This window comes from the organism of the source record quoted next, unplaced genomic scaffold, assembly GCF_019419815.1.
Source record: "Pyrus x bretschneideri cultivar Hongxiangsu unplaced genomic scaffold, Pyrus_bretschneideri_v1 Contig32, whole genome shotgun sequence".
Classification (NCBI taxonomy): domain Eukaryota; kingdom Viridiplantae; phylum Streptophyta; class Magnoliopsida; order Rosales; family Rosaceae; genus Pyrus; species Pyrus x bretschneideri.
This window is the reverse complement of record NW_025999635.1, coordinates 577,139-598,166: the sequence shown is the minus strand read 5'-3', so window position 1 is coordinate 598,166 and position 21,028 is coordinate 577,139. Positions and strand designations below refer to the sequence as shown.

The following is a 21,028-nucleotide window of genomic DNA, read 5'->3' as shown; positions in this document are numbered from 1 at the left end:
CAATTGGGGGTTAAAAAGAAAATTTCCTGCTTTCGCGCCCTCGTTGGAACCGCGTGGGGCCCCGCGCGCCACATCCGTCGGTGAGAGAATGTAGAAGCACTACTGCCGATGCTCGTCTCCCCCTTCTGTTTTCCATTAGGGTCTAAATTAGAGCTTTTTCTGTGACAAATTTGACCCTGATTAGGCTGGTGTTGTGGGTACCCACTCGTGATTTTACGTGCTGACGTGTAAGGTGGGTTCCGCTGTTGGGTCAATGGGATTTCCATTTCCTTAGTACGACGGTAAATAGTGAATAGTAAATACCACTACTTTGGGGAAAGGGATGCTCTCCGTATCCCCTTCCATCTAAATCTACTGATCACACAATTCGAATTTTTTAAATTTAATCCAACGGTTCGGATTATATATCAATATATGAAATTCAGGATTTAAAAACTATTGCAGAAAATAAATATTTGAATTTAAAACACATGTATGCAATTCGTGGATTGTTATGGTGAAAAGACATTTTTCTTTAACATATTGCGTTTTGAAGCGTTTTTCTATGAAGTTAGGCGTTTTCCCTCCATCTAGTATAGCTTTAGAATATTAATAATGGATGGTGTTGTTCGCATCCTAATTTTATCTCTGACACATCCTTATTAATCTGTAATCATAAATCTTCTTCAATTATCCGACAACTGAATTAAGAAAGATATATAAAAGTAAAAATTGACGTGTGGTACTCTGAAAATTCATTGGTCGACCGGACTTGGGAACAGTGAGATCTGCCTGCCGGTTGGTTTGGACAATTACTCTCATAGGGTGAAAAGTGAATTTTACAACTGTCACTGTAATAAGTAATACTAAATACGGAAATAGTGGATAACATTTGTTACTCATTAGCAATAAATTAATAAACAACAAAAAATCACAGAGGTTTTTTTATCTTTTTATTTCTTTTGTCGTATAGGATGGAGACAATTGGTCGAGGAGGTTGACTGAATGATCACCGATTAACCACGACCATATTTGGGCTGCCCCTCCGGTAATGCCAGATTTCACAAGCGACCTTTCTTCTTAAAAGTACTGCGATATTTACACACTTTTTTACTTTTTACATATTCTCGTTAATTATTAGTCATTGATCTTTGACATAAACAAGATAAGTACTTTCTTAAAAAAGTGCTCTTTATTATTATTGCAATTAGACCTGGTAAACGGATTGCGTTTGTTTTATTTGTGCCGTTTTGATGTCAGACGCAATATCTTAATGGATCGTGTCGTGTCAAACTCGTTATGTTAATGAGTTCTTAACAAATGACCAGATAACGATATGATTCGTTAACATGTTTTGTTTTATGTCAGGTTAACTTGTAATGACGCAACCCGTCAACGAGTTGACCCGAAACCACTATTGTAAAAATCCATCCCTTGCTCTGTCTAAACCTCATCTAAGCATTAAACAGCTGGTCACCGTTCCGAAATTTGCTAATCAAAACCGAACAAAAAGTTTCGGTTTCGATACTTTCGATTTTGGTAATTTTTGTCCGTGGTATTCGGTTCAGAAAAATGTTTCCGTACTTCTTAAGTGTATATAGACAACTTAATTACTGGATTTGGATTACGTAAATCTATGTACTTTCTCATGCTCTCTGACTTTTCATCGTTCTCCAACTTGCGACATTGTAGTCGTCCTTGTACTAGAGGTGACCAAATTGATGAAATTATTCGAAACATGTTAGTTGTAACATTTTCAAATACAAAGCACACGTGTACGCAGAAAGCCAAGTTTTATTTATTCTGCCTTTTTTTCATAAAACTACAACAACGTTTTGTCAACTTGAATAAATTATTGACTTTTTTAAGTCAATACGGACAAAGGGTTTAATCGTTTGTACATTGTACTTATTTTTTGTGTGACCTTTTTTATTAATTTTTTCTGTGAATAGAGGAACGACTAGTGATAAGTCACAGTTATCCATTATTTTCGGATCTAGAGAGGCAATGGAGAATTTCATCCTACCCGTGGCCACAGTCAAACAAACTTACTAGCTCAGAGCATCAAACCCATGACCTCTCACATTTTTATGTTTATTAGGGAGCCACAGTCCGCACTCTTACCTTTGTGTGATTTTTTAGCGTGACGGTAATACGGATTGGTATACCACCATATGTCTATATACAATTTAAGGGACACTTGAAAAAAAAAAAAAAAATCCCTCCAATTATATAATATCATGTGGCATACCACATACTATCTCATATTTCGGTCACACTAAAAAAAAAATTCTCATTAATTTTGTTGTCATAAACTTAACATATATCAATCGATTAGTAAAATCACTGAAAGGTCACAAATAAAATGAGTGCAAAAGATTTAATCCCGTGGACAAAAAAAAATATTTACTTATGGTTCAAAAAACAGTCATTGCTTGTAAACCTCAAAAGGTGCTGATTGTGGAAGGAGGGCCAATCAAATTCAAAGAAGAAAAATGTGAAAAGGGGGGAAAAGTCTTTGAAAACAGTAATTTGCTTAAGGAATTTTTGCCCCAAAAGCCTGAATTAGAGATTGATTAGCTTAGTTAAGCATAGTTCCTTCCTTTATGTCTCCTCCAAGAGTTGACAATTTTTATCTAATTAAACAATTTAATTAATTATTTGGTTGGTGATTAGGCAGTTGCCTTATGTATTATCCACAAAAATATTTGTGATTTGTTTAAAATAAGTAAGGGAAGGACAGTTTTAGTGTTGGTGTTCCACTAATACTCACAACACATCGTTTTAGTGTTCCACTTTTCCTTATTGCTTTGCTTAGTGCTTGTAATCTACTACCATCATGTTTTTCATGAAGATAATACATCCAATTTCAAGCCCCTATGAACAACATGGGTAGATGATCGTCAGTGTTGAAGGGAATGAACGTCATTATCAGTCATTCACATTGATCAACATTCGATAATCATCAACTAAAGCAAACAATAGTTACTGGCAATCGTTTCCTTACATTTACAACTAATAATCAAAACATGAAACGAATTATGATTATTTTACGAGTCGGGTAGATACATCAACAGATGATAATCGCCTAATCTGAAATAATTGAAGGCTATTATTATCTGTTATATCTTCTGAACCCACTTTTGGAACACATTATATATGCCTAAGACATTCTTGATGAGTTGGGCTGTCATGTCCAATGGGCCCAAATACTTGACCCTTATGGATATTTCTTTTATGGTTGGCTCGTCTAAGGTTGTTTTTCTCGTTGGGTCAAACTATTTCTCTTGGGCTAAAGTCCGTAAAAATTGGGGGCGTTCATATATATTCAAACTAATTTCGACAAGAGTAAACTAATTTTTTTTTTAATACATTAAAGAATTCGTCACATTAAAGAAAGAGGGAGTTCGACTAAATAACACAATGGGCAACCTAATTTGGTATCGAATTCGTCATCCACGATATTCGAACCTAAGACCTCTCACTTTCAAGTGAAGAGGAATGACACCAAATTAATTTAGAGAAAAACACATCAAACCACACACACCGCTATTGAATTGAAATGGAAGAATGACACCAAATTAAGGAACTTGCAAATTTAAAGGAATTTAGGCCAAATGAGGAAGAAACGGATGACAACAAGTTAGATTGATAGGAGGAATTAGAAATACAATATCAAATGTATGAAAGAGAGATTTCTACGTCAAAGACAGTTATTAAGTTGCCATATGAGAACCAGTCTCACATGTTTTTGTAATGCAAGCTATCACGTGGTGCATTGCTAGGGAACGATTTTGCACCACTTGGATTTTAGGCGAAAATGCCACCTGAAAAACAATATTCTGACAAAGTTGTATCGATATTTCAAACGTTAAAATACTCTTGAAAAGAGTGAGTCGTGTGCAAATCACATACAAAGTTTTTAGATGAGAAAGTAGATGGAATTAAACTACAAGCGATACATTGTTTCAAACCTTTTTTTCTTTGTAAATTACAAATTGCAACACGTCCATAACTCAGATTATGACATGAACAAGTCGTACGACATTTTCAAATTTTATTGCAAATGCAAGTTTTTCGATATTTAGAAAGAACAATCAAATCAAAATTTGAATTAACAAGTATACGTTGATGTTGGTCTCCTATCCCACACTCTAATTTTTTGTAAATCAAAGAAAGCTTGTCCTGGCTGCAGCTCCATAGCGGCTCCGTCTAATGTTAGCGCGGCGTTTCTTGTACACGAAGCCACCAAACCCAATCAGTCCTACCCCAATCAGCACTCCAAACACTATCCCTGCCTTCTGTCCACCACTCAGTCCTCCTGAAGACCCTTTGCTATTTGTAGGTGGTGGTGGTGGCAGAGGTGGCTGTGATGGTGGCAGAGACGGTGGTGATGGTGCCAGAGGTGGCTGTGATGGTGGTGGTGATGGTGCCAGAGGTGGCTGTGGTGATGGTGCCAGAGGTGGATGTGATGGTGGTGGTGATGGTGCCAGAGGTGGATGTGATGGTGGTGGTGATGGTGCCAGAGGTGGCTGTGGTGATGGTGCCAGAGGTGGATGTGATGGTGGTGGTGATGGTGCCAAAGGTGGCTGTGATGGTGGTGATGGTGATGGCGATGTCGTTCGCTCTCCAGTGGGCGCAGGCCGTGGTGCGCCCAATCCTAACTGGTTGAAGGAAGTCACAAACTTAACATAGAGAACCAAAACTAGGACACAATAGGAGCATAAATGAAGCAGTTTGGCCATGAGAGAGCTTTCGAGTTTTCGATGATGTACAGAAAACAATCAACAACTTGAAATGCAGGTTCATATATGCACAAAGTATAACTGTTTAACCTTCACAGAACCAGAAAAAGACAAGAAGCAGACGGCAAAAAAAACCTGGTACGAAGTTATCAAGGTAAAACCAAGGATGAGAGCTAATCGCCCGCCTGGGTTTTGTCTTGCTGTTTGATCTTCTCAAAACATAGTATAGTTCGCCGACCAATTGAGAAATGCTGTATTTTTGTTTTGTTTTCCTTGTTGGTTTCTTACTGTCTTTTCCTGCACCCTTGTGTTTCTGTTTGTTTTTTTCTTTGTCTTCTATGGACATGTCAATTTTTCGATGCATTCACAACTCCAGTTAGTTCCACCTTGATCAACTGTGAGATGTCCGAGACCTACAGGAAAATCGAGTGGCGATAAACAATTCACATTTCCAAAGTAAAACAGAAGTTTGTGTATTATGGAAAGGATTACTTAAGCATCTGTAAAAACAGAACTTTGCGACACAAGAAATGGCGAAAAGAAAACATTGCTTGCCTTGGAATAGTGCTGCAGAACTGGTGAGTGATTACATAATGTCATCCACTTGATCACCAAGAAGATCAACCTATTCATGACACACATCAACCAATATTAAACTTGAAATGATTTAATCATGAACTAATCAAAACCGAAAATATTAATTTACAGCAGCCGAGAACCCCAGTTTCAGCCTTCCGGAGATCATGACATCTCCTAGTAAAAGTGTCCAGATGCATAGTTCTCAAGGAGGATACAAGTTTGACGAGTGTATCAAAACTATCCTTCATCTTGTCCAATCTGTAAAGAAGTAGGATTGCAAACTGGTTAGTCTACCAGAAGCCTACTAGAAGTAAATTAAAGCTTGAGTGAGGAATGACTTGTACATAGAGCAATACCTCAAAAAGTTCATTTCCAACTTATCGCTCGTTCTGTGTTCAAAATCAGCCAATGCTTGTGATTTGTGAAAATCTGAGGGCAGGTGGAGATAAAGAAACAGATGAGTTTAATTGGACCTCTTCGTGTGGTTTAGGTTGGCAGTAAGAAGGCTCTTGGTAATGACACTCTCCATCTTAAAAGAAATTAAACTCCATCTTCCACTCCTTCATGGTTTCTCTGATGAAAACCGTATAGACATCCTCCCTGATAAAACTTTCTGCGGATAAACTGTGTAGTAACAGTATCTCGATACTGATCCAATTCATCACTGGTTGTTTTAACTACACCTTTGATGGTCTCGGATGTGGTAAGCCGTTCTATCTCTTGTCTAATATGGCTTTCGGTTTCATGGCTATCTATGCATTCATTCCATTCCTTACACATTTCCTACAAAAGGGTCCAGCATACATCCTCTAATTGTGCCTTCCAGGAATATACTATTTTCAGCCCTCAAAACCTGCACTCTACTAATGTAATCTTACCATTTGAGCCATAATCCGTGATTCCCTCGCGGATGACGGTGCAATATATATCTTCTCTGGTTCGAGATTCATTGCTGACACTTGCTATGTTCTCCTTCCATTGATTGACCACTTCTGTGAGGAGAACCTTGCACATGTCCTTCGAAGTCGCATTCTCTAACTCATAATCCTGTAACTCAATGTCATTTTGTTTTATCATACCTTCAAGAAGAGCAACATAGGTCTTTCCATTATCACGGCTCTCATATCTTCTTCTTCTTGCTCTAGCTCCGCTTTCATCCGCTCATTTTGTAGTTTTTCATAAGGTATTTTATCCATCTTCCAAAGTATCAAGTTCCAAATTCTTGTCGCGACTTGCATCAGACTTCAGAAACCTGTGGTCCGAAAGAGTTTCTTCCTTGTGACGGAACTTACAATCTCTTAATTTGTCTAGTCTTAAAATAAATTTTTGGACCTTTTCTTTCAAGCTGTTTTCTTGCATCCCCATCTCTTCTCTCTTGCTTGACAAATTCAACTTTTGTCGAAGAATTTCTCGCCTCAGCAAATTCAGCTCCTCTGCCTCTGCACTCTTCTTCCGGATGATGGACTAGTGATTCCTTATCATCTTCGAAACATAATGCCCTCCCTCGTCTTTATTTACCTCTTTGTGGAGTTCCTGCATTGACTCTTTAGCCTTTAAAGACCGCTGTTTTTCCAGCTTTCCATGACTATAATCTTCTGGTGAATGTTTTTTCGCCTCCAACGTTGTCTGCAATGAATCAATACTTTTCACTTCCACCTCATTCTGACCTACGAAAGACTAATTTGCGGCGCAAATTTGCAACCTCATTCATCAAATCGGACCAATACTCCTTCAAGCCAAGAGAAACCTGATTCTCTTTTTCTTGGAAATCCGTCATAAACCCCTTGAGCAAAATAGACATTGTTTCTTCTCAAAACTGCATCTCCATTGCTGCTCGATTGGCCCGACATCAGACTTGAAAATGGCATTGTGCATTTTCCCGAAAGCCAGATCCAAGTGTCTGAACCCATCTGCTCGATCCTCTTCTTGTCACACCTTCTACTACTTCAGGATTTCCTTCCTTGTCCTTATAATCCGGCTCGAGCTTCTGCCTGATATTCAAAACCTGCTGATCCACTGAATTCTTCAACTCAGAGCAAAACTTATTATCTCTATCACCACCATCACCATCATCTTCTGTCATCATCCCCACTCAATCTATTATCAAGAATGTACTCTTCAACCGGCTCACTTGTCGTTATTCTTTCGAGCTTGACATTCATGCTACTCGCACGCAGCGAAGCCAACTCCAAATCCTTTGCCTTGATTGCCAGCTGAGACTCCTTGAGCTGCCCTTGAAGGCGGGTTTGGATTTCAGACAGGTCTTCTAAAAGCTGCTCGTGGCTGCTCTCGAGAGCGTAGCTGTCTGTTTCTGGTCGAACAAACTTCAAACACCCTTCTAGCTGCATTACAGCCAATTCATAAAATCTGCAGATCCCATTCAAGCGCTGGAGAACGCCTTCTTTCGACTGCATTTTTTCGTTGCTTGGTGCACAATCCACATCATGGTCGAATCCATCATCCTTAATTGTTATTTTACTAAAAATCAACAAAAAATAAAGGATTAGATGCAGAAAAACTCATCTTCTATGGTGGAAACAAAACATATGGTAAATTATTAGCAGAAAAACGATCTCTATTTTCTCATATTGCCCAAGAAACGTGGGTGATCTGTTGTATGACCTTTCTAAGGTATTGCTTTTATCAATTGAATTCAATTTTATCCTTGCAAGGTTAATATTTTTTCATTTATTTGATGCAAGAGATAATAGAGGAGCGGGATTCAAACACGATACCTCAAATATATGCACATCACACATCACATGCTCGTAACACGTGAACTATAATTTCATACCCTCGTAAACCCTTAATCTAATAGTAGCCAAAGCCCATATTTGGATCCCTTTAATTGGACCAAAAATAAGGTTTGGGAATTTGGGGTATTGAAGCTTTTTCATATGACAAACGATTGGATAATTTACACTAAACTGCGAGAAACAAAGAGGAACTTGAGCAAGGAACCTCGTATGCAAATGCAACTACTTTTAACCTGCTTAGCTAGGAGTTGACATTTTATGAAAGTCACATGAAGCAATATAAATTCTTTAATTAATTACTAATACATTTATTTGAAACTAAATCCCCTCCGACTTAATAAAACTGAGACTGCTGAGTAAGGGATTCAGATTGTTGAAATTTGATCCAACGACTATAAACAGGAGGTCATCTAAGAGTTATAATAATTGTAGTCATTGAATCAAATTTCAACGGTCTAGATTCTTGCTCAGCAGACTTAGTATATTTGGATCCAGAGGGATCCAGTTCCCATTATTTAAACTTGAAGTGACATGTCATGCCGTCATTGGCTGCATTTGCTTCTTCTTCCTTCCTACAAGTTCAGCTAAACTAAGGACCAAGCCGTAGAGTTCTACACTAGGCACCACCACCTCCATTCGCGGCGGCGGCGCGTTCAGCTCGAGTACGAAGCCACTCCACCATTTCACCGAACACCAAATCCACATTCTCCTGGGACTCGCCAACCAGCTGGTGCCACAGGCCCTCATGGATCCTGAGCGTTTTGTCCTTGCTCGACGCGCGCCTGTACAGCTCCTCCGCGCACGCGGGGTCGCAGACGACGTCATCGCCGCCATGGACTATCAGCAGTGGCACCTCCACCTCCTCGAATTTCCCCTGCAACTCCTTGCACACTCTCAGCAGCTCAAGCGCCGTCGCAGCGCGTGGCCTCGCCACCGACCTCCTCGGACTCGCCAGCGCCAGCTTCCGCTTCCACTCCTCCTTGAACGACACGTCCGGGAGCGACCCACGCGTGGGAACCACCCGCCACGTCGGGATCACCGCGGCCACGAGGAAGAGCAGGTGCTCGAGCGGCCACGGCGGCTTGAACTTGGGGCTGATCCCGCACATGGCGCCGTTGAGGATGAGACCGTCCCACGCGCCGCTTCCTTGCCGGAGCGTGATGAGAAGGGCGATCGCGCCGCCGAGGGACTCAGAGTAGAGGAACGAGGGGCGGTTCTTCGGCGCGTGGTTGGCACGAAACGAGTCGAAGAAAGAGATGCAGTCGTCGACTACGAGGTTGATGTCGGGGATGTGAGCGACGAGTCCATCAGAGAATCCATGGCCCTGGTGGTCGATGGCGCAGACGGCGAAGCCGGACTTGGCGAAATGGACGGCGGTGAGCTGGACGAACCAGCTGGTCTCGCCGGTGTAGCCGTGGACGATGGCGAGGGTCCCGACGATCTCAGTCGGAGGCAGCGGGGTCCACCACTGGGTGAAGAGCTTGAGGCCTCTGGGGTTTGTGGTGTACTCGGAGGCGTGGGAGACGTTGTGGCGGGAATAGAAGGCCTCCGGAGTTAACGCGCCGAAGGGGCTTTGCTCGTTCGCCTCCGCAATCGGGTGCGCCATTTTGAACTTGCGGTTGCTAAAATGCGCTGGGTGGGTTACTTATTCTTGGTGCTGGCCCTGATGGTTGGGCAGGGTTGGGTTGAAGTTGGTTGTGATGGGTGGGTGTGATGGGTCACAATATTAATGCTGGATGAATGCATTGCAATGCTTTTTATAGAGTTGTGGTAGTGTCGGTCGCATTTAGACTTAACTTAATTGTTCAAAGGTGTGTTGAGTTGTCATAATCATTCAAAGGTGCGAAATCTAAAGAGTTATGCTAACGGCAATCGCGTGTTGATGCTATTAAAGTTGTTGGAAGATGTGTTGTGCTAGCTTCAGTTACACGAAACACCCTCATAGTCGATAAAACTAGAGAACAAATGGGGGTGTAACTGTATAGATATGTCAAAACAACCCTACTGCCACTCTACTGTTAATCGCCCATCAGATAATCCAGTGTGGGCGATGATGCCTAATGTATTACGGCTGAGCTTCATAGAGCAATTTAATGTATATTTTGCTTGTCAAAAACTTGAAACTATGTTTTTATGCATAGAATGTGAGTTTCAGATTGTAGTATTGTCAAATTATCAGAGACGTGTCAAAAACCCACTTCTAACAGTACCGATATTGTCTCTAACTTATTATTACCACATGCACAGTTCAACAAGTGCAGGTTTTATCGCAAAAAGGCAGTGTTCGTCGAATATTTAAACTCCTCTTTTCTCTCTCATCCTACCAATGTGAGATATTTCAACACCACCTCATGTGGGACCCAATTAGTAAGTGACACATGGGAAATCCATACATCGGCACCCACGTAAAGCCAAGGGGTTTCACCCAACAAGCGGGGCCAAGGGACACACCATTAGGCGGCGCAACTTGCTTCTAATACCATAAAAAAAAATATAATTCCACCGTAAAACCAATTGTAAACAATGTTATTCTGTTCATAGAAAATTAGCAGTACAAGCATTTAGCGTCGTATTAGCACCCAACAATATACAGGTCCAGACATCCTGCTCCATAGTTGAAACAAGAATTACAATTTTTCCTTGTATCATCTTCGTCTTGTTGACATATACCCCCAAGAGAAGACTCTACATATTAAGACCACACCTAATAAAGACTGTACATTATTGTCTGTGACATTCGATTCCTAGACTCGTTGTCAAAAGATGAGATCAGCCTCTTCGTCTGCGCAAGCTGAAAGAAGAAAACCCTCATATCAGATGATCGAATTTCGAGATCAAGTCATTACTTGGTATTTTTAAGAAAGAAGAACACACAGCTTGGTGTTTGTTCATGCATAGGCAAACGGAAAATGGTTAGTGTATGAACTGAAAGACAACTGCTGGGAATAAAAAGTATACGAGCGGACATAACCAATCAGAAGAGACCATCAACTATTAATTGACAAAGCGGATAGAAAAGATTTCATTGATATACAAATAGAGCCCCTATCAGCATCAAATCAATTAACCTGATCACCGGCTCATAGTCTCAACTCTGCCAGTACTATGTTATCTTCACAGAACAACCCCCCACCTAGAAAGAAGTCTGTCCATGACATGCCCGAAGCAAGCATATGATCGTCTTATCATTACAGTCTTTCACAACTACCATCACACATTTCATTTGCCGCAGTCTATAAATTTAAGCAAAAGGATGTCATTCATATTGTTTTCCAACTGCACCAAGAATATACCACCACATAGACCATTCAAATTAGAGACTTCTTACGTACCCATTCTTCACATATATGTCGACATGCTTTAGGGCATAAATCCATAGGGACGCCAATAAGTTTGTGAGAATATATGATCATGGATGACAATGCTGTACCTCGCACTGATATCCTCCCCCAATTTAGCACTTTATCACCCTGGAATTAGGCATTCCCACTATTCCCAGCTCAACAAGACAATACTGATAGTTAAACCAAAAACTGTTAACCTCTACGGAAAAAAAGTCCCCATGTTAATCGACAGCACATGCACTCCTTGTTGAATCTTTTGAAGTAATTTGCATCTAATCTGCTGATACCGCTCATTAATGATATCTCATTCAGTCCTCCAGTCACCTCCTTTACCAGCTTCTCCAAACAAAGTACTCTAAAAACATTCTACATAAAACGACTGTGACAAGAATCCTTGTCAAGCTGATCAATTCTTAGGCAACAAGCCACCACCCGCCCACCATTTACAGGCTCACAAAAGCAGGTAGAATCTTTGAATCCTCTAACAAAAAGATTGACCCGACCTTGATAACAATCAGTTTATGCTTAAACTAATCGATAAACAAAAAAGACATGACAGGATTTCAGCATCATCTTGTGTCCAAATGCAATCAAACCAGAGGCACACTGCTCGAATTCCGAATACCTATTCTACACTATCAATAAGTTTTCTTTCTCACACATAATTAAGAGAATGCCACATTGAACTCCCTAAGCAACGATTATACAACAACATCCCTCAAAGAATTCGATTTTAACCCCAATTTTCCTCCCAAAATAAATAATTCCCCACATACAATACCAAAGAAGCTCATAAAAACAAAACCCAAATCATAAAATTTCAATTCCAACACAAATTTCAAAACTTTATCATGTCAAATCAAAAGGGGCTCAGATAAATTCAAGTTTACCTCCACAGCAGAAGCAGCAAGAGAGAAGCATCAGAGTCTCTCCGCAGAGTCCAGCGAAAATTCTATCTCTTCCATGAGCCTTTGGATTGGTCAAGTCCGCCGCTTTTCCGTTGACTTGGCCTCGTGGGCTATCCAACTGTTTGGCGGCTCCGCCGTCTTTGCCGTCGAGCAGGTTCTGCTTGACTGATTTTTGTGATTCCTTCGCGCTTTTCATCCTCTGGAGGTTCCAGTCGAGCTTCCTCAGGTAATCGAGCTTGAAGGAGTCTCTGATCGTCGCCGACGGCCATAGATGCATGTCTCTCTCTCTCTTTCTCTCTCTCTCTCTCTCTTTTTGTGCACTGGTGGTCTTCGACGACGGAGGAAATGGAGGGGACTGTATGTTTCGACAAGAAGAGGGACGCGTAATAATTGGCTCCCTGAGCAAAGTCAGATGATTGGCAGAACGGACACGTTCCTCCCCAACGACGTCGTTGGCCTTCTTCATTTTGTTGAGCAGATAACTACTTACCGATACTTTTATCACAAGTAAAATGTCCTACGTTCGATTTATGAAACTAACTATGAACTTGTTATCTATACACGACAAAAAATCGAGAGTTATAGCTCACATTTTTGTGAAAAGAGGCAATTGTTGAGTTTATGCGAAGATATTACAAATGATTTAGAAGTGATCCAACCAGTTTACAAGCCCCATAAGGGTTTTTATTGAAACTTTAGGTTGAAAATTTGAAAATTCAAGAAAAATACTAATAGGGCTCAAAACTGAGTTATGAATTTTATGAAGCATGTGATGGGTCAAGAACTTAGTAAAACAAATAAAAACGGAGAGATAGATCATAATTTTTGGAAAAAATGCGATTGTTGAGTTTTTTTCAAGATCATTATATTTTAATTAATTATCACTTAACCAACCTTGTTACCAAGTTCAAATTTCCTTCCTCCTAAATAAGAATAGGATATGCTCATGAGTAAAAAAAAAAAAAAAAAAATACACCTTTTTGTGATTATAACTAAATTGAAATGAAAATTTTATTGTATAGTACAAAAATACGCTCATGCAATAAATAATTTACGTGTTATGATATGAATAGACAACGAGGTTATGCTTTTGGTATGATATTGGTATCAATTTTTATTTACACGTAAAAAAGAAATAATTATAGCTTTTGACAGCGTTTTAGTTTCACGCAATAATTTATCATTGAGATGAGAAAATTCCCTTCAGGACTAAAAGCAAGTGTCTAAATACTTTATGTAACAAAGGATAGTGATATTCACACACTCATTTTTACCCTACACACTATTGTTAATTTTTTTGTCATTAGTCTTCTTCGATATATTCGATCCGATAACTGAAAATTAAAAACGTGCGTAAAAAATAAAAACGAGTGCGTGACTAATACTATCATATAATGAAATATGGCCTATTGCATTGAGTGGATGGGCGTCCCCATTCTGTGGATTGGGGGATGGTCATGTGTGGTTTTATTGGGCATGGCCGCATGGGATGTAAAGAAGGCTTGGAGTTGGACAACTGTGTTAAGTTATGGGTTTGGATCAACAAGTGAATGAGACTTGGCGTATGACGATCCAACATGATCTTCTCCGCATCCTTTTAATGAAGGTCTTGGAGATCTGTGAATCATGTCCATTTATCGTACATTATGCGATTAATTTTTGTCAGGTACTGTTTGTGTTTAATTTTAAATAAAAATATTTAAAATGATTTATGACCCCACAATGTACGATGAACAGACACGATTTATAGATTCCCAAGATCCTCACAAAGAGGATTCGGCAAGAATCTGGATTCTACGATGATGAAGCAGAATTGACAATGACGTGGAAAGACTTGGTCCGTTAGATAAATGCATGTGTTACTCTCAAATTCTCAATCAAGATTTGTTGGTGATTTATAGTGATGTGTCGTTTGGTGGCCAAACTAGAGATGGTAAAGTGTAGTGATTAGCTCTTTAATTGCTTTTCTTCAAAGGTAAGTTAACTACCCCTTTTATTTAAAGCATAAAAGTCAATACACTCAAACTTGTTACATTTAGCCTTAATTTGGTACTGTGATAATTCTGAAAAAAATGGCTGTCAAAAAAAGCTGGGAGCTTTTTTCTGTTTGGTAAATATTCAGCTTCAGTTTTTTTTCACAGTTTTGAGTGAAAAAAAAGCCAAAAACACAAAGCTGCAAAACCCAGCTTTGAAAAATCAACTTTTTTTTCACATCTGTCTTACATAAAAGTTTATCAAACACTATAATACTGTTTTTTTATTTTATCAAAAGCACTTTTACAAAAATGTTTACCAAACACTCTGCTGCTTTATTTCACAGCTACTTATTCTCACAGCACAGCAGAAACAATTTTTTTCAAAGCACAGCAATACCAAACCAGCCCTTAGAACCAGCGGGAATTGATCCAGCGGTTAAAGTTTTTATCTTCAACTCATTGTATTTCGGGTTTGAACTCTCCCTCCTCCTAGCGATTAGTGTAGAATATGTACTAAATAAAAAGTTGTTACATTCAATATCAATCCCAATTAAAGCAAATAATAAGACCCACAAAAACAAAGTTAAAAACTACATTGCAATGCACCATATGACAACAGAAATGAATGCCACGTTGCGTATATGATACATACAATAATTTCTCCTGATCATAACAGTACATTTACGGTGATGTTTTGCTATGATCACAACACCATCTGCAGCTCCAAAACCGATGAACGGCCTTCATGATCACTCATCGACGGGGATCACACACAGCCGGTCATGTGGAGCTTTGATTCTTTGAGCATGTATACATATGAACACACACATATATGTCTTGATTAAGATTGAACAACAATCAAATGCCGGTAGCTGCAGACGATGAGATTAGATAAGGGTTGCAAGTTCAGGGTGCGCAAAACCAATACCCAAGTGAGAGAGACCGAAGGGATTTTCGTACCTGTAACTTTGGAATGTATATCGCTCAAGCTCAGTGAGGTTTTCATACCTGAAGTTGTGGAGCAACGTGGGTGTCCAGAGAAAACCAAAGTGAGTGAGAAGGAAGCAGACGAGGTTGGTGATGGGTGCCATAAGAAAATTTGATTAATTTGTTGGTAATTTTTTGCAGTTGAAGTCTGAAAGGGAAGTGGTAGGCAGTGTTTGCTAAATAGAATTGCAGGTGGGGGTGGTTGCTTAACTTTGAAGTATTGCATTTGCATGCCGTGCTACCATAGGCAATCATAGAAGCGTGCACACCACAGCACCGTTTGCTTTGCTTATTTGCTTTTCAGATAGGTCTCTCTCTCAGTTAATTACATCAATGTGAGCATTTTTATCTCGAGTTAACTGCAGGTTACTCCACAAGTTTTGGGGTCGATTGCAGATGGCCACGAGGTTTTAATTTTGTGCATTTTACACCACCTGATTTCTGAATTGTACCGACTAACCTTTCCGTCTATTTTACTGTTAAATTATGCATTAATTGCTGATGTGACATATATTAGGCTTGCATTTTAAGCACACGTTCATAAAAGAATTAAAAGAGTAAAAGAGTACAAATTACTAAACATTGAAATTGAAGGTCAACGGGTGCGTAAAATGTGAGCTTAGTTAACGTCCAATTAAAGGGTGAAATTGACAGAGATGTTAACTTTGTGTAATTCAGAAACCACGTGGTGTGAAATACAAAAATTAGAAGCTCATGATTCATTTTGCAATTGACTCCCAGACCATACAGTGTAAAATACAGTTACATATTCTATGTTTCATATCATTTCTATCTATTTTTCTAATCACACATGACTAATGTACGAGAGTGAGAGGGCAACAACTACCAATCCTTGCATCTACATCTTAAACTTAAATAATTTTACAAGCACAATTAAAAAAAATAATAATAATAAAACCAAAAATAAAGTTAAATATAATATTACAGCCATCAGGCCCAGGATCCCCATTTTTAGGTAAATAGAGACTAATGATATGACTCACTTCACGTCGAACTTCAATGATCCGAATTAATTATTTTGTAAGTCTTGATTCATAGATCATCTTTTCAAAAATTCAATTTAATCTGAAACTATTTGCCTATTTAATTATCACGATGAAATTTCAATGTTTCTTAGAAAATAAAGTATTAGTCAATTTCTTTGTACTTAATTAGACGCCTCAAATATTTTCAATTTGGCCAATGTTTTGCAAAGATAATTTATGAGGTGCAACTTTAAAAATAGGTATGTTGAGGGCTCTACAACTAATTTCCATTTTTATAAAAATCGGAGATTTCTTTTCTTAAACGGCTTCCTTACGGCCATATACAGATATTGGAAGACAAGACGTCCACATTCATGGATTTGAGGTTTCATGAGCTACTAAAAGTCGCATATGTCACACTAACAGCTACATACATACATACATATAATATATACATACATACATATAATATATATATATATATATATATATATATATATATATTATGTGGTGTGTGTTGGGATAGATTAGATTTTGTTGTTGAGAATCTTGGGAAAAGGGTGAGGTAGTAGATAGTAGTAGAGTGTAGAAGGAAAGCGAAGGCAACGAGTTGTATAGTGTGTTTGCGCCAACGGACAAATATAGCAGACTCCATGAGACCATGACTTGATCAACCAAATCAAGCATCCCAAGATTTGCAAGATTATGATTATCTCTAAACGGGAGTGGTTGAGGATTTGAAGAAATATCTTAAATCGAAAAGTTTAGAAAGCTTATAAACACCCCGAGTCATTGATATTATTAACATGAGACTGTAACTTTATCTTCTTTTATAGTAATAGAGCAAATTTACCACGTGTAATAAATTTGCCAAGTGTAAAACCAATATTTCACGTGTGTTTCACACCACCTAATACCTCATTGAAGAAATAAGGCAATTAGGTACAATTCCTTTTAACAACATATGCATTTGGAAGATTCATCCATAATTTATCCACCTGTAGCTCCATATTTCGTTACGCATAATATCTAAGTTAGTTCGGAACAAAAAGTTAACAAACCTTACAAGCGCTTATAGCGAGTTGTGCCAAACTCCCCATATATCCACCCTTAATGTATTCGCCTTTGGTTCCTAGATGCAAAACTAGCATTCGCCTTTCTGCTTTTTACAGTGCTCAACCCACTAAAGCTTCAAGTGGAGCTCACTGAGCCATCATATAGCAAGCAAAAGTGACCCCAAAATTATAAAAGCACTCGTCTTCAAGCATGATATGAGTAGAAAGCAGAAAACATGGAGACACTCTTGAGAAAATGGCAAGGACATTGAAGTAAACTCAAAGGCAAGTTCGTGACACTATCTACAAATTCATGGCCTCTCAGCCCCTTTTTCTGATGGAAAGTTAATTGCGAGAGGACCAAATGAAACCTTCATACACAAAGTATAAGTTAAGCAAAATTAAATATAAATATCACCCTTCATAATAATTAACATTGTTTTCCAAATCCCATCACATTCTCAGAAAATATTCAAATTCAAACACTCGGGTGGCTCCTGAATGATCCAAGGGCCTTGACAGCTCCTGCTCTCAAGATAAATTGGTGGTAGAAGGCTGCAATTGCTGCTCCGATGAAGGGTCCAACCCAGAAAATCCACTGCAACCAACAAAAGAGTAGACAAGAACATATATTAGCGAAAATTCTGTGGAGCTCAGGAATATCTTACGTTATATAAAATTAAAAAATTATAATAATAATATAAAAGTGATGAATAATTAATATTGGAATACATACTTGGTCATCCCAAGCCTTGTCTTGGTTGAAGATAACAGCAGGTCCAAGACTTCTAGCAGGGTTGATGCCAGTACCAGTGATTGGGATGGTGGCCAAGTGGACAATGAACACGGCAAACCCGATTGGCAGTGGAGCCAAAACCTTCAAAATTCACAACAGTCCACAATTTAGCCACCTAGAATACGAGAGAATCTACCATGCAACTGGTTGTATATTCTTTCATATCTCTCTCAGACACGTGACTTTAGAGATAGACACGAGAAGATATACAACCAGAGATAACTAAGAATCTCCATCGGAATATATACAATTGTAAAACATGTATAAAATGTAGACAACAGGACGGTTTGGAACAGGATGGAGGAGTTGGAAAATGGACTAAAACAGTACTTAGAAAACTAAGAAAAGACATGCCCCGTGATTGTCAAGCTAAATAAAAACAAAATTAGACAACTTTCATTCATTTCTGACTCAGCATATCAAATGTTTGCAACTGTTTAACACGAGAAACAAATCAGACCTTAATCAACATTTTAATATTAGACAATAACTAAACCAGTGGTTTTTGAGGTTGTTAAACGAGGTTTTCCTTCAGATGAATGTGAAGCGCCCACAGATTGACGTTGAGACCTCGAGTGAGTCAAGATTCATGACGATACTAGAAGAAGGCATAGCACGTTAGGAATGATGGAAAGGTGAAAAGTTGGGAGAAAATAATTGAAAAAGTTGAAGCAACATGTTGAAAGCAAACAAAATTAGGTGACTTCCGCATCTATTGCATTGCATGATACCCTGAAATGCTAACCAGAAAAGAACAGTTGGCCCAGCTCATTCTTTTCACCCTACTCACAAGGGAAATGCTATTTCTTTAAGCTAGACCAATGAGAGGGAGAGGGTTTGAGTGAGTTGACGAGAGAGACCCTAAATTGTCAAGGCAATCCACTACTTGCGAAATGCAATTCTCAACAATGTATCTTTTGCCGTGAGACTTAAAAAAGAGTTTTTGGTTCTAATAATTTCAAGGGCAACATCTAACATTTGACGAGATTGTGCTATGTAGCCGTTGCAATATCCCCAAAGGAACAGTAAACTCAAGACTTTGCCCAAAGGGTATAATAACCAAAACCACAAGAATATGATCCTATTAAGAACATCTGTATGTGATGAACATATGTACAACAAAACCCTAAAAGGATTAGCAGTAGTGTGTGGGACACCTAACCTTGTCCAAAGGTTAAATAATGGTTGAATAAGGGTATAATTTTCCACAATAAGTTAGAGAAAAATACAGGCCGCTTTGTCCCATTTATTAAATGAAGTTTAAAGTCTTGTACCAAACAAATCATGCACTAGTTCAAAACAAACCAAAAAATTTAAAGTAAATAAAGTGATAAACAGGGAATATATATATATATATATTTATATAATTAATGCATTTACTAGCTCGTTAAAAAAATAATGCATTTTCACAAGTCAAATTTTTCAAAAACTAGGACATGTGATTAAATAATGCATTTTCAAAAAGTATTTAAATTTTAAAAAATAATAATAAACATGTGATGAATTCAAATAAAAAAGTTCCCTAAATTAAAATGGTTTCAAGAAAAATAAAAGCAAACAAAAATTAGAATCCCAAAGAGACATGCTTGCGGATTCTTATTCAAAAATTCTCAAGACACTAGATTTTCTCTAATTTTCTCAGCTCCTTTGTTTTTTATTTTTTTCGAAAGATAAGTATTATTAAACTCGAATCGCAATTTTATAGCAGAAAATAGAGTATTGAATAACCATTCTGAATAAAATAAAATAAAAATCCCATGTATGAAAGCCACCTATACGAGAGACGAACAAAGCCACTAGATGCATATAATATAAAGATTAGTACAAGGAAATGGTAATTGCAAATTATAGATGAAAGGTGTATATGTACCGGAACATGAGAGTCTCTAGCACTCCTCTTGGGGTCAGTGGCAGAGAAGACGGTGTAAACGAGCACAAAGGTCCCAATAATCTCAGCAGCCAATCCAACTCCGGTGCTGTACCCATCGCTAAGTGTGTTGGCACCGCCGCCGTACTTGATGTAGTAGCTCTTCTGGAGAGCCTTCACCAGCCCAACACCGGCTATGGCCCCCAACGACTGAGCCACCATGTACAGAACAGCTCTCACCAGCGACACCTTCCGAGCCAGGAACAGCCCAAATGTCACCGCCGGGTTAATGTGACCCCCTGTTCAATAAAAAGTTACAAAACCCATGTATAAGCAAAATTCAATCCCACAAATTAAACCCGCATGAAAAAATAAAGCAGCTTTTTCAACAAGTACTACATGTAGCAGCGAAATCAGACAAACCCCACGTCAAAGACTTCATCTTTTTAGCTAAATTCTACATATATATACAAGAAAAATACAGAAAACCCACATAAAGATAAACTGTTTAGCTAACTTCTGTATTTTACAAGCAACACCAACATCAAAGACTTCAACTTTTTACTAGTTTATATACGTAGAGATAAAAGCAGAGAGAGCCAGAAGAGAAAACAGACCTGAAATCCCAGCAGTGCAGTAAACAAGGACAAAGATCATGCCCCCAAAGGCCCAAGCAATTCCCAGGATCCCAACCCCACCGCAAGCGTCTAGTTCGCTCTGGCTCTTGTAGCCAATCACAGTGAGCACAGTGACGTAGAGAAAGAGAAGAGTGGCTACGAACTCAGCTATGAGAGCTCTGTAGAAAGACCATTTGGCGAACTCCGCCGGGTCGAAGAGCGGCGCAGGCGGCGGGTCGTGGTAGTCCTTGGCTGAGAAGGAGCCCCTCTCTGCAACTTCCATGTCCTTGGCCATTAACAAAGCTTAAGGTTCACAGAGTTTGGGAGAAACAGAGAAAAACAGAGGCTTTGGTGTGGGAGAGGAAGTGAAGAGAAAGGGGGTATATATGGTGCGGTGAGAGATTAGGAAGTAGATTTACTGGAAATTTTGAAT

The 21,028-nt window shown here is 38.9% G+C and overlaps 3 protein-coding genes, 1 long non-coding RNA gene and 1 pseudogene across 4 annotated transcripts; all 5 read right to left on the bottom strand.

The window, feature by feature from the left end:
* Nucleotides 1–5,284: 5,284 nt before the first annotated feature.
* LOC125480231 lies at nucleotides 5,285–8,183 on the bottom strand (annotated as a pseudogene).
* Nucleotides 8,184–8,329: 146 nt separating this feature from the next.
* On the bottom strand, nucleotides 8,330–9,725 carry LOC103936636 (caffeoylshikimate esterase-like). Its single transcript, XM_009346480.3, has one exon. The coding sequence runs from the start codon at nucleotides 9,663–9,665 to the stop codon at nucleotides 8,676–8,678; it is 990 nt and encodes a 329-aa protein (XP_009344755.2). The 5' UTR covers nucleotides 9,666–9,725; the 3' UTR covers nucleotides 8,330–8,675.
* An 834-nt stretch (nucleotides 9,726–10,559) lies between these two features.
* On the bottom strand, nucleotides 10,560–12,800 carry LOC103936637. The gene is made up of 2 exons (XM_009346482.3): nucleotides 12,294–12,800; nucleotides 10,560–10,850 (listed from the first exon to the last, which is right to left on the bottom strand). The coding sequence occupies exons 1-2, from the start codon at nucleotides 12,775–12,777 to the stop codon at nucleotides 10,816–10,818; spliced, it is 519 nt and encodes a 172-aa protein (XP_009344757.1). The 5' UTR covers nucleotides 12,778–12,800; the 3' UTR covers nucleotides 10,560–10,815.
* A 1,983-nt stretch (nucleotides 12,801–14,783) lies between these two features.
* LOC103936638 lies at nucleotides 14,784–15,695 on the bottom strand. Its single transcript, XR_665691.3, has 2 exons — nucleotides 15,248–15,695; nucleotides 14,784–15,159 (listed from the first exon to the last, which is right to left on the bottom strand). It is a non-coding gene; the product is annotated as an uncharacterized LOC103936638 (long non-coding RNA).
* Nucleotides 15,696–17,563: 1,868 nt separating this feature from the next.
* LOC103941235 (probable aquaporin PIP2-5) lies at nucleotides 17,564–20,983 on the bottom strand. Its single transcript, XM_048590636.1, has 4 exons — nucleotides 20,596–20,983; nucleotides 19,982–20,277; nucleotides 18,052–18,192; nucleotides 17,564–17,913 (listed from the first exon to the last, which is right to left on the bottom strand). The coding sequence occupies exons 1-4, from the start codon at nucleotides 20,888–20,890 to the stop codon at nucleotides 17,794–17,796; spliced, it is 852 nt and encodes a 283-aa protein (XP_048446593.1). The 5' UTR covers nucleotides 20,891–20,983; the 3' UTR covers nucleotides 17,564–17,793.
* Between the last annotated feature and the right edge of the window lie 45 nt (nucleotides 20,984–21,028).

What these genes read in the sequence shown, in the direction of transcription:
- LOC103936636 (XM_009346480.3), bottom strand. Translation starts at nt 9,665, where the DNA reads ATGGCGCACCCGATTGCGGAGGCGAACGAGCAAAGCCCCTTCGGCGCG.
- LOC103941235 (XM_048590636.1), bottom strand. Translation starts at nt 20,890, where the DNA reads ATGGCCAAGGACATGGAAGTTGCAGAGAGGGGCTCCTTCTCAGCCAAG. An exon ending in CTGCACTGCTGGGATTTCAG is followed by an intron (nt 20,278 to 20,595) that starts GTCTGTTTTCTC and finishes TTTATTGAACAG; the next exon opens with GGGGTCACATTAACCCGGCG. An exon ending in ACAAGGCTTGGGATGACCAA is followed by an intron (nt 17,914 to 18,051) that starts GTATGTATTCCA and finishes TGTTGGTTGCAG; the next exon opens with TGGATTTTCTGGGTTGGACC.
- LOC103936637 (XM_009346482.3), bottom strand. Translation starts at nt 12,777, where the DNA reads ATGAAGAAGGCCAACGACGTCGTTGGGGAGGAACGTGTCCGTTCTGCC. An exon ending in TTGCTGCTTCTGCTGTGGAG is followed by an intron (nt 10,851 to 12,293) that starts GTAAACTTGAAT and finishes TTCTTCTTTCAG; the next exon opens with CTTGCGCAGACGAAGAGGCT.